General features: G+C 41.0%; 1 protein-coding gene across 1 annotated transcript in view; it reads right to left on the bottom strand.

Moving 5' to 3' along the window:
- The window catches only part of LOC127865999 (nucleolar protein 11-like), a gene marked incomplete at its 3' end in the record, with an annotated part of 37,807 nt that overhangs the window by 21,524 nt on the left and 2,465 nt on the right, over positions 1–13,818 (bottom strand). The window contains 5 exon segments of the mRNA XM_052406173.1: positions 3,798–3,956; positions 6,603–6,747; positions 8,538–8,738; positions 9,973–10,029; positions 11,803–11,916. Coding sequence (XP_052262133.1) covers positions 3,798–3,956; positions 6,603–6,747; positions 8,538–8,738; positions 9,973–10,029; positions 11,803–11,916 — 676 coding nt within the window.

Genomic DNA, 13,818 nt, shown 5'->3' with positions numbered 1-13,818 from the left:
TCCCAGACCCATGAAGCCCAGTGTTCCCAGACCCATGAAGCTCAGTGTTCCCAGACCCATGAAGCCCAGTGTTCCCAGAACCATGAAGCCCAGTGTTCCCAGACCCATTAAGCCCAGTGTTCCCAGACCCATTAAGCCCAGTGTTCCCAGACAAATGAAGCCCAGTGTTCCCAGACCCATTAAGCCCAGTGTTCCCAGACCCATGAAGCCCTGTGTTCCCAGACCCATGCAGCCCAGTGTTCCCAGACCCATGAAGCCCATTGTTCCCAGACCCATTAAGCCAAGTGTTCCCAGACCCATGAAGCCCAGTGTTCCCAGACCCATGAAGCCAAGTGTTCCCAGACCCATGAAGCCCATTGTTCCCAGACCCATTTAGCCCAGTGTTCCCAGACCCATGAAGCCAAGTGTTTCCAGACCCATGAAGCCCAGTGTTCCCAGACCCATTTAGCCCAGTGTTCCCAGACCCATGAAGCCCATTGTTCCCAGACCCATGAGGCTCAGTGTTCCCAGACCCATGAAGCTCAGTGTTCCCAGACCCATGAAGCCCAGTGTTTCGGGACCCATGAAGCCCAGTGTTCCCAGACCCATTTAGCCCAGTGTTCCCAGACCCATTAAGCCCAGTGTTCCCAGACCCATGAAGCCCAGTGTTCCCAGACCCATGAAGCCCAGTGTTCCCAGACCCATGAAGCCCAGTGTTCCCAGATCCATGAAGCTCAGTGTTCCCAGACCCATTAAGCTCAGTGTTCCCAGACCCATGAAGCCCAGTGTTCCCAGACCCATAACGCCCAGTGTTACCAGACCCATGAAGCCCAGTGTTCCCAGACCCATGAAGCTCAGTGTTTCCAGACCCATGAAGCCCAGTGTTCCCAGACCCATGAAGCCCAGTGTTCCCAGACACATGAAGCTCAGTGTTCCCAGACCCATGAAGCCCAGTGTTCCCAGACCCATGAAGCCCAGTGTTCCCAGACCCATGAAGCTCAGTGTTCCCAGACCCATGAAGCCCAGTGTTCCCAGACCCATGAAGCTCAGTGTTCCCAGACCCATGAAGCTCAGTGTTCTCAGACCCATGAAGCCCAGTGTTCTCAGACCCATGAAGCCCAGTGTTCCCAGACCCATGAAGACCAGTGTTCCCAGACCCATTAAGCCCAGTGTTCCTAGACCCATGAAGCTCAGTTTTCCAAGACCCATGAAGCCCAGTGTTCCAAGACCCATGAAGATCAGTGTTCCCAAACCCATGAAACCCAGTGTTCCCAGACCCATGAAGCTCAGTGTTCCCAGACCCATGAAGCCCAGTGTTCTCAGACCCATGAAGCCCAGTGTTCCCAGGCCCATGAAACCCAGTGTTCCCAGACCCATGAAGCCCAGTGTTCCCAGACCCATGAAGCTCAGTTTCCCAGACCCATGAAGCCCAGTGTTCCCAGACCCATTAAGCCCAGTGTTCCCAGACCCATGAAGCCCAGTGTTCCCAGACCCATTAAACTCAGTGTTCCCAGACCCATGAAGCCCAGTGTTCCCAGACCCATGAAGCTCAGTGTTCCCAAACCCATGAAGCTCAGTGTTCCCCGACCCATGAAGCCCAGTGTTCCCAGACCCATGAAACCCAGTGTTCCCAGATCCATGAAGCCCAGTGTTCCCAGACCCATGAAGCCCAGTGTTCCCAGACCCATGAAGCCCAATGTTCCCAGACCCATGAAGCTCAGTGTTCCCAGACCCATGAAGCCCAATGTTCCCAGACCCATGAAGCTCAGTGTTCCCAGACCCATGAAGCCAAATGTTCCCAGACCCATAAAGCCCAGTGTTCCCAGACCCATGAAGCCCAATGTTCCCAGACCCATGAAGCTCAGTGTTCCCAGACCCATGAAGCCCAGTGTTCCCAGACCCATGAAGCCCAGTGTTCCCAGACCCATGAAGCCCAGTGTTTTCAGACCCATTAAGCTCAGTGTTCCCAGACCCATGAAGCCCAGTGTTCCCAGACCCATTAAGCCCAGTGTTCACAGACCCATTAAGCCCAGTGTTCCCAGACCCATGAAGCCAAGTGTTCCCAGACCCATGAAGCTCAGTGTTCCCAGACCCATGAAGCCCAGTGTTCCCAGACCCATGAAGCCCAGTGTTCTTAGATCCATGAAGCCCAGTGTTCCCAGACCCATTAAACCCAGTGTTCCCAAACCCATGAAGCCCAGTGTTCCCAAACCCATGAAGACCAGTGATCCCAGACCCATGAAGCCCAGTGTTCTCAGACCCATGAAGCCCAGTGTTCCCAGACCCATAAAGCCCAGTGTTCCCAGACCAATGAAGCCCAGTGTTCCCAGACCAATGAAGCCCAGTGATCCCAGACCCATGAAGCTCAGTGTTCCCAGACCCATAAAGCCCAGTGTTCCCAGACCCATGAAGCCCAGTGTTCCCAGACCCATGAAGCCCAGTGTTCCCAGACCCATGAAGCCCAGTGTTCCCAGACCCATGAAGCTCAGTGTTCCCAGACCCATGAAGCCCAGTGTTCCCAGACCCATGAAGCCCAGTGCTCCCAGATCCATGAAGCCCATTGTTCCCAGACCCATTAAGCTCAGTGTTCCCATATCCATGAAGCCCAATTTTTCCAGACCCATGAAGCCCAGTGATCCCACACCCATTAAGCCCAATGTTCCCAGACCCATGGAGCCCAGTGTTCCCAGACCCATGAAGCCCAGTGTTCCCAGACCCATGAAGCCCAGTGTTCTCAGACCCATGAAGCCCAGTGTTCCCAGACCCATGAAGCCCAGTGTTCCCAGACCCATGAAGCCCAGTGTTCCCAGACCCATGAAGCTCAGTGTTCCCAGACCCATGAAGCCCAGTGTTCCCAGACCCATGAAGCCCAGTGTTCCCAGACCCATGAAGCCCTGTGTTCCCAGACCCATTAAGCCCAGTGTTCCCAGACCCATGAAGCCCAGTGTTCCCAGACCCATGAAGCCCAGTGTTTCCAGACCCATGAAGCCCAGTGTTCCCAGACCCATGAAGCCCAGTGTTCCCAGACCCATTAAGCCCAGTGTTCCCAGACCCATGAAGCCCAGTGTTCCCAGACCCATGAAGCCCAGTGTTCCCAGACCCATGAAGCCCAGTGTTCCCAGACCCATGAAGCCCAGTGTTCCCAGACCCATGAAGCCCAGTGTTCCTAGACCCATGAAGTCCAGTGCTCCCAGACCCATTAAGCCCAGTGTTCCCAGACCCATGAAGCCCAGTGTTCCCAGACCCATGAAGTCCAGTGTTCCCAGACCCATTAAGCACAGTGTTCCCAGACCCATGAAGCCCAGTGTTCCCAGACCCATTAATCCCAGTGTTCCCAGACCCATGAAGCCCAGTGTTCCCAGACCCATAAAGCCCAGTGTTCCCAGACCCATGAAGCCCAGTGTTCCCAGACCCATGAAGCCCAGTGTTCCCAGACCCATGAAGCCCAGTGTTCCCAGACCCATGAAGCCCAGTGTTCCCAGACCCATGAAGCCCAGTGTTCCCAAACCCATGAAGCTCAGTGTTCCCAGACCCATAAAGCCCAGTGTCCCCAGACCCATGAAGCTCAGTGTTCCCAGACCCATTAAGCCCAGTGTTCCCAGACCCATGAAGCCCAGTGTTCCCAGACCCATGAAGCCCAGTGTTACCAGACCCATGAAGCCCAGTGTTCCCAGACCCATGAAGCCCAGTGTTCCCAGACCCATGAAGCCCAGTGTTCCCAGACCCATGAAGCCTAGTGTTCCCAGACCAAGGTTCATGTGAATTCAGTGTATGCCAGGAATCTCACTACTGTTTTTGTATTCATGAATTGCACGTACTTTCACTGCCTCTGGTTATGCCAGCAAAAGCCACATGTATTTCATCCAGCCCCACCATAGCAACACTATCTCCTTCGCAACCACGGATTGTGTGGGACAGGCTGGTGTGTCTGACTGTATCTCCTTGCACTGTGGTCTGTGTCAACTTACCATTCAACCCTGTACAATACATTAGCAGGTTAAGTCAACATCATATAGTTCAAGATTTATTTAACAAGTGTGCTATTTTTTACTCTTAAAAGCATTTCTCAATTTTCCATCAAGTGCTGAATTTTTTTTTTTAAACTCCTTGATCTTTTAAATAAAATGTACAACGATGATAACAAAATGTGCAACATGTTGCTTCACCTTTCAGTATGCAAAGATTATTAATACCAAAGCTGAATGACAATGTCATAAGTTTTATATAGCTGATAAATTTTGTATTTATTTTAACCACTACTTATCACATCTGAACAACAAATACCATCACAAAATAATTCAACTTTCTAGAATTGAAAGTTCCTGAATGGCAGCAAAATGAAAATAACAAGACAGCTGTCCATAGGACACAGATGCCCCCTCACTTTGTCTAAAAACTTCACATACGTGAAAAAAAACTGTACCTTGATCTGAGATTGATGCAGGTAGATTCAAACACCAACAAGAGCACCGCCTTGCGGGTGCAGACCGCTCATCTGTTTTCTTTTTAAAGGTGAAGGGACTCTCAATTTCAATCACAAAGGAGGGAGGGGTGGAGTGAAGAGGGGTGTATAGTGTGGGGGTGTGGACATTTATTAAATTATCTTCCAAAAATGCGGAAAAAAAATGCAAAAAAAATATTTTAAAAAATCGGGGGGGGGGGGGGGGGGGGGGGGGGGGGAGGGGATTCTTGGGTGCGATGTTTGGACGGTATTTCAAAAATAAAATAATAAAAATAAATATTTGTGTTTTTTAACGGTTTCAAAAAAAATAATTTGGGGGTGGGGGGGGGGGGGGGGTAAAGTGTGAGGGTGTGGTGGTCATTTGTGAGATGATCTAAAAAAAAAAAAAAAATTTAGGGCGGGGGAGGATTTGGGGGGGGTGGGGGGAGGGGGGGGAGGGCACGGGGGAGGGCACAGGAGATGGTTTGGGTGGTGTCTATTGTGGTCTGTCAGGTAAGAGTAGTTTTGTCAAAGTATCAATCAAATCTAATCATAAATAAAGAAGTTATGGCAATTTTAGCAAAATTTAATAATTTGACTGTGAGAGTCAAGGTCATTCAAAGGTCAAGGTAAAATTCAACTTGCCAGGTACAGTAACCTCATGATAGCATGAAAGTATTTAAAGTTTTAAAGCAATAGCCTTGATACTTTAGAAGTAAAGTGGATCGAAACACAAAATTTAACCATATATTCAAAGTTACTAAGTCAAAAAAGAGCCATAATTCCGTAAAAATGACAACCAGAGTTATGCAACTTGTCCTTTTACTGTACCCATATGATAGTTTGCGAGTGTTCCAAGTATGAAAGCAATATCTATGATACTTTAGGGGTAAAGTGGACCAAAACACAAAACTTAATCAAATTTTCAATTTTCTAAGTATAAAGGGCCCATAATTCCGTCCAAATGCCAGTCAGAGTTACATAACTTTGCCTGCACAGTCCCCTTATGTTAGTTAACAAGTGTTGCAAGTATGAAAGCAATAGCTTTGATACTGTAGGAATAAAGTGAACCTAAACACAAAACATAACAAAATTTTCAATTTTCTAAGTATATAAAGGGCACATAATTCTGTCAAAATGCCAGTCAGAGTTACATAACTTTGCCTGCACAGTCCCCTTATGATAGTTAGTAAGTGTTGCAAGTATGAAAGCAAAAGCTTTGATACTTAAGGAATAAAATGGACCTAAACACAAAACTTAACCAAAATTTTCAATTTTCTAAGTATAAAAAGGGCACATAATTCTGTCAAAATGCACGCCAGAGTTATCTAACTTTGCCTGCCCAGTCCCCTCATGATAGCAAGTAAGTGTACCAAGTTTGAATGCAATAGCATTGATACTTTCTGAGAAAAGTGGACCTAAAGGCAAAACTTAACCGGACGCCGACGCCGACGCCAAGGTGATGACAATAGCTCATATTTTTTTTTCAAAAAATAGATGAGCTAAAAATCAGGTAAGTATCTGAAAAACTTTAGCCAAAGTTCTTGAAGAGTGTTATTTTCATGAAAATTGCTGAGTCCAAGGCCCGTAACTTAGTAGTAAATCAATTGGCCAGCACCAAACTCAAAATTCATGTGTGAGTTTAGAAGAAGACTCACAAATCAAAAATCAGGTAAATATCTGCAAGTGTTTAGCAATAAATTCCTTAAAATAGTTTTTGTAGAGCAAATTTCTAAGTCCAAGGCACATTACTTCGCCAAAAGTCAATGGACCGTAATGAAACTCGAACTTGATCAATAACTCATGCAGGTAGACTCACATACCAAAACTCAGGTACAACACATGTAATTATCTTGAAGCATTTTTTTCCCAAAAACAGTTATTTTAGAACATATTTAAGTACATGGCCCATAACTTTGCAAAAAGGCAATAAGCAGGTACGAAACTCAAACTTAATCAGATAACCAGGCAAGAAAACTTGCTTACCATAAATCAGGTAAATATCTCAAAGAGTTAAGGAAAAAACTCTGGCAACAAAATGCCAGAGGGATGGACAGACAGCCTTACTACTATATATGCCATCCAATGGGGGCAATAAAAAGCAGAACAGTGCAGCAAGGTAATACCGGGGGTAGTTTGATAAAATCATTTGTTTTACGTTTCTTCAGAAAATTTAACTTACATAGAAAAGTTGCTGTTACAAAGGTGTCTGTTGTATAACTGTCCACAGATATCAGGGATGACTCTTCAGTAGGTTTTGGAATATCAGAACAAACTGATTGCCAACTGTCATGTTCATAACATACTCTGTAAAGCTTGTAACCAGCCTGCAAAATATAAGAAGAGGACCATGATGGCCCTAAATTTCTCAAAAGAATATACATTGTGATACATGTACTAGAGTGATCTTAGTTAGAAAATTGTCAAAAATCGTAATACCCATGGGCAGGATATCTTGGAGCATTATTTCAAGTTTGTTTGTTTTTTTAATTTGGTGAAAGACCAACAAATGTAGTGACATATTAAATAGCCAATCTCCGGATGTTGTTGCTGAAGAGAAGATTTTAAGACATTTTTTCTATTTAAGTCTACCATTTGACCACTGGGGTGTTCCCAGTTTTGGTCTCAAGTGCATATTAAAGAAACTTTGCAGAGGACTATTGTATGTTTCTTAATAACAACTTATAGGCTGTAAACTTGATATTTTAGTTGACACGAACATTTTCATGTCATAACTACAAGCATACAAGCAAAGTAAGTTCCCACAGAGTTGGCCAAATTTTGACCTGTCTGTCATAATTTAAACAAATTTTGGCATAGGACAACTACACTGTTACAAAACATGTTACACCATGTTTTACAGTAAAAAAAAAACTGTGGGCCTTGCTTCACAGGAGATTTTAAGTTTTCACTATTATTTATTTGAGGAAAACAAATGACAGGGAATGAGTTGAATTAATTTAGGGAACCACTTTACAGTGTTAAACACACACAAAAGCCTCTGGGTGTTCACTGCATACATATAAGGAATATTTTGACCGTTTTGGTACGATTTGAACAAGCTTTGTTGAGGACTACTAAATAATTTTACACACAAACATTAATCCTGAGGTTTATGGGGTTAAAGATGAGAAGATGAAAGTTTTCACTATATACATGTTCATTCAAGGTTAACAAGTCACCCCAAGGCCGTACATTGTTCATCCCAGGGGCATATCTTGATTAAGCTTTGCAGATAACAATGTTAAGATTATACATTAATATACCAAACCTCTAAGTCTTGTGCTTTAAGAGATGCTTCCACTTTAAATATCTTAGTATTTTAAGCTCTGGTGACCTATAAATGCAGCAGGCTGCAACAAAAATCAATTTTTAAGACGGTCACCCAAAGATCATTCCAGTTCAGTGTCATAAAGATCTGCTAAACGTTATAGGTAGACATGTTCCTTGAAGCAACTTGTTGACTATAGACCACACACAAGGACAAGAGCCACTCACACAATGGCACACCACAAGAACTTCAATCTCAGGTAGGCTCACAAAATGAGAATCATTCTGGGAAAACTGGGCTTAATGTATGAGCGTAAAATATCATACCAGATTAGCACTTATCTGCAAACATACTTTCCGCCTAAATTGGATAGTACGATACTTTTTTAAAAAGAACAATACCATCAAAGCGGAAAGTGTTATCCCTGCTTAGCCTGTGTGGACTGAGACGATTCTTTACACTCATGCATTAAGCCTAATTTTCCCAAAAAGAGGCTTATATGAGAATAGGTCCATCATACTGATTCTATCAGCCGCTGATTAATATGTCCTTAACTCTTGGAAAACAAAGGATATCTAAGAATATAAACAATTAGCGATCAAACAAAAGGATGTACAATTTAAGATACTAATCTCACTTTTCACCATTTATATATTTTGTAAAACTTGTTCAGATCAGCTGGCAAGCCATCTAATATAAGATCTATAAAACTTACAATAGTGTTACTTGTAAAATACATGTTTTTTTATATAAAAAGATATAATTCCCAGGAAATAGTATGTGTATAAAACATACATATTGGAATGCTTTAATATAATCAAACAAATACTATCATTTTTTCCTTACCTCACAATTTGCAACAAACAGCACAACCAGCCTGGAATCCAGACTTGCAACCTGTGACCACAGAATCTGTTCTAAAGGCTTTAATGGTCCATCACTGTGGTCTGTTTTTATGTTTGTCACAAAGTCCACAACACCATTGCAGTAGAGTATCACAGGCTCATTTTCACCGGTTAGCATCAGCTCGTGTATTTGTGTGGATGACTGTTAAAACATGCAGCAAGTTATTGGAACATTTTTGCATGCATTTAATGCCTAAATATATAATATAGCATTTCAAGAATGTACAAATAGATTTTAGTTGTTTACAAATGGTAATCACATACAGTTAACAAAGTTTTACAATCCCTACAGTTTCAAAAAAAACTATTTTCTACATTGAAACACTTATAAATACAAAATGTGCTCAAAAATATTAAATCAATCAACAATGTAATTCATTAAAAATGAGTTAAAATGGGCGTAATAAGGTTGTCATAAAAGTTAAAACTAACATGAAATAACAACTTGAACATGAATCTTTTCTTCCTATCAGTGCTAACAACCCTATCGCAGAATGCAAATTTAAACAATTATGTCAAAATCTTTGTCTAACTGTCCATTGTGTATCAAAGGCATTCACTTAATGAAGAAAAAATGTTTCCATAATGATGCCTCACATTTCAGCTTTGCCTAAAAACTCCCCTTTTGTCAATAACAAGCTGTTTTATTGCCAAATTTTACATTTGACCTCTTAGTGTGACCTTGACCTTGAGGTAAGAAGAAGACTTGTGTAACACTAGACATGCTATCTATTCAACGAGGTCATTAGTCATAAGTTATTTTAAAAGCTGCATGATAATTGACAAGCAAGTGTTACATGACACATGTCATTTTATGAAATATTTATGTTTTTAATCCTTCAATAAATGGCAAAGTTGTGATTGAAAAAATAAATGTTAAGCTTTTTATGCCTAAATTTGGCCTTTGAAGAATATGTCTGACCATGAACTTTGAGTAATGGAAGAAGGCGTTACATGCAATACCTCAATTTATGATGGTTTACATTTGTGACAAATTATTTTACAATTCATCCAACATACATGTATACGGCAAAGTTACGGCCAAGACAGGATTTTTTTACAGACATCCTGATGAGCGTTGGCTGGTTACTAAACTTGGCCCCCATTTTGACCTAATAAACTTTACAATTCATCCAACATACATGTATACGGCAAAGTTACGGCCAAGACAGGATTTTTTTACAGACATCCTGATGAGCGTTGGCTGGTTACTAAACTTGGCCCTCATTTTGACCTAATAAACATTTTCAGAAAGTTTGATGATCAGATCAAAACTGGTTGACAACAAAGACCAAAAATGCGGACATACTGACAGAGAGGAAAGTTGAAAACTATATGTCTACTTTTGGAAACATAAAAATTCAAAATCAGCTTACATGTCTTTTCTTTGACTTATCAAAGTCTGGTGTGTCTTTATTCCAAGTGTGAACATCCTGAAATAGCCAGAATGTCATTTGATTGCATAATGCTTTATATTGGTGCAGATTTCAACAAACAGTTACAGTACAGCCAACGCGGAACAAACATATTTCGCGCAACGAGTCCAAGCCGAGTCGGCCGTTGAAGCCGCGTCAGTATGCGGCGGCACATTGCATTTGGCAGCGATGCTTCGCATCTGTCCGCCGAGGCAAGCCGCGATATGACGACGAGTCAATCCGCATCATAAAATAAACAAGGGACAAAATTGTCAGAAAAACCAGGTTTTCATTGTGAAAAAAAAAATCTGATAAAGGGAGAAAACTCAAACTGAACTTTTGAAATGAACAAACAAAATTAACCCCCTTTGTAAGTTTTTTTTTTTTTGAATCTATTTTTAGTCGTGGCGACCTTGACATTGGAGATATTGACGTGATTCTTTCGTGCAACACACCGTCCCATGATGGTGAACAAATGTGCCAAATGATTTTAAAATCTCACAATGAATGACATAGTTATAGCCAGGACAAGCTCATTTATGGCCATTTTTGACCTTTGAACTCAAAGTGTGACCTTGACCTTGGAGATATCGACGTAATTATTTCGCACGACACACCGTCCAATGATGGTGAACAAATGTGCCAAATGATTATAAAATCTGACAATGAACGACATAGTTATGGCCCGGACAAGCTTGTTCCGCCAGCCCGCCAGCCAGCCAGCCCGCCCGAATTCGCCAATCTAATAACCAGTTTTTTCCTTCGGAAAACCTGGTTAAAAATCTTCTAAAAATGATTGGTTATTCAATAAATTTTAAAAAAACAATTTTAATAATATTTAAAATCATAATTAATTTAATGTATCTATTACTGCATACTTACTATTTTTCCCGTCGCTACTCATTACCCAATAATCCCGTATATTCCACAGGAGGGAATCCCGTATTTTTTTATTTTTTTTTTATATAAGCTATAATAGAATATATACCAAAAAAAAAACGGATTCCCTTCTGTGGTATATTCCAGTTTTAAAGCAAATTCTGGTAAATATTTACGATAAAAGTTCTCAAGAATTTCAAGAAAATAAACATTCGCCATTTTTCTTAAGTGTCAAATAAATTTTGGCATTTGTTTCTATTTAAAGATGTGATGAAATAACTTCCAATCAGGGCGGGTTTTTTTTCCACTGAACACGCGTAAACCGCCTGACGTGATGTTCATGTTTTTATACAACACAAAATACACCCACACTTTCCATGTGACATTCTACATAACTGCATAATTTGTGCGCGCTTTTTATTGAGACAAAGGATAAAGCACAGTTTATTTGATGCTAGAATTTGATTGTTAATGTAGTGTTAGCATTATAATTCGGAAGTGTGCTTCGGATTACAAATTGAATAATGCTCATTTGAGAATCGAAGGAAAGATTTACAGTTGTGCGTTATTATTCAATGATCATTTGTTAGGGCGCATTCACTGTCGAATATATTTGAGGACGTGATATTACATGTATTACGCGTATGCATGCGGGGATTAAGCCGCGAAAGTACGCAAGGTGAATACAGACCCATCGTCATTGCGCGGGGAACGATGCTGCGTGCCTCGGCAAGACGCTGCGTGAACACACGACGTGGCCGCCGAGTACTAATGTTCTGGCGATGGCGTGACCGAGAATTATGTTTGTTCCGCATTGGCTGTACTGTAGATGTTAAAATGGTCAATCAGTACATAAAAGCAATATACAACTCTTGAACAAAAATGTAAACAACAGTGATTTAAACAACTTACTTGGTTATTGGAGACACAGAAGAATTTTTCTTTCTGTGAATCCCAAAGGACAGGACTGGAAATTTTAATGCCATGTCTGAGCGACCAACTCTTCACAAGTTTCTGATCAGCTAACTAAAAAAATGTAAAATATGATTTTAAAACAGCATCACTATGAAAAAAAAAGTTTTATAATGCATGAGAGTAAAGTGTAGACCCAGATTGGATTGTGCAGTCCAGGAACACTTCCTGCCTAAATATGATTGTTATTTACAAGGGACTTCTTCTTGAAAAATTCCTTAAGGTAGCGCACCTCTAATGATTTCCCGCGATTTCTTCGAAGGTTGAAGAGCCTACTATTAGGTGCCGTAGCCTAGTGGTTAAGGCGATAGACTAGAAATCTTTTGGGAAATTCCCGCGCAGGTTCGAATCCTGCCGACGACGTATACTTTTTTTGCGACGCGTTTTATTTATTTTCTAACGTAATTTGATTTAATATGGCATATAAGCTATATTTATTGTTAAATATGTTGCAATTTTTATGAACATTCTTCAATTATTAAAATTAAAACAACGTTATGGCGAAATTGGGTGATTTACTGTTGAAAATACGAACCATGCATGTTGCATTTTTATTTTTATTTCAAAAAGTAAACGGTAAATCTGTCTAGTTCTTGGTATTTTTGCTGTATATAGTGTTTCTATAAAAACTAAGTTTAAAATATGACTTAAATGATACTATTTTGAATTTTATGACACTTTGTTTTTAACCGACCCAATTTTTACTTTGCTGAAATCACTTACATTTCATGGCGCTCTTCCATAGATAAAAATTTGTAAAAAAATAAATGTCTGTAAAAGAATACTTATTTCATCTTGTTTAAACTTTAAACACCTTTACAGCATCTGTACACACCAACTGCATGCCCATATTTGGAAATTTGAATGAATTATGGAACTTTTATATACCCCAGGGGTGAAAATAAACTGGACAAAAGCCGAGCGTGGGGGTGGTTTTGAAAAAATCTGTATATTTTTTTAAAAAGCATGGAAAGCCTACCTACAAATTTGCATGTAGTTCAGTGAAATGATGCTGATTAAGAAAATAATTAATTAGATTATATTTGGATATGTGACCATTAGAGGTGCGCTACCTTAAAAGCGGAAAGAGTTGTCCCTGATTTGCATGTGCAGTCAAGTTATGTTAATTTTATTTTGAACAAAAGATGTCACCATAGGATGACTTATGCCCCCTATAAACACTTGTTAGAGTTATGAGCTTTTTTTGAAACCTAAACGCAGATTTCAAAACCTAAACGCGGACCCTAAGTTCAAGGTCAAGGTCACAGGGGTCAAAATTTGTGTGCGTATGGAAAGGCCTTGTCCATATACACATGCATCCCAAATATGAAATTGCTATCTGAAGCGACAAAAGTTATGAGCATTTTTTGAAACCTAAACGCAAAGTGTGACGAACAGACAGACAGTCCGATCACTATATGCCCTCCTTCGGGGGCATAAAAACCCATTCATGCGAAACATGTTTTTATTCAGTGTTTGAAAGTAGCCTTTAATTATGAAGAAAATTATTCCACTCTTGATGTAATTGTTAGGAAGTAAGGCTCAGGAGAAAGCATAATTGATGACTGGAGCCCTCCTAGTTGCAATAATTCAACTCTAAACTTTATAGCCCAATGGGCTGCTTATAGTTGCAATGCGCTCTCTCTTGTCCATGGGTGCAAAATGTTATCAACAATGCAAGGGTTAAGGAACACTGAAACTGCAAGAACTTATTAAAGTTTACCTATCTAAACCACAAACTCATCCAAATGGTACCATTCAAGCAAGAAATAATTGATTTTATTGACTTAAGTTTTGTTTTGTACGCTGTATCCGCCATATTGGAAAATTGACCCAATATTGGTTAGGTCGCAGTACACCAATATTTTGCACGTCGGGTTATGACGTGCTCCAGCCTATAAAGTCGATAACGATGTGGTATACGATACAGAATACACTGTTTCAAATTTAAACATA

The sequence above is a fragment of the Dreissena polymorpha genome, chromosome 2, assembly GCF_020536995.1.
Source record: "Dreissena polymorpha isolate Duluth1 chromosome 2, UMN_Dpol_1.0, whole genome shotgun sequence".
NCBI classification, from domain to species: Eukaryota; Metazoa; Mollusca; class Bivalvia; order Myida; family Dreissenidae; genus Dreissena; species Dreissena polymorpha.
Note: the sequence above shows the minus strand (reverse complement) of the source record. Positions and strands in the feature narration are given on the sequence as shown.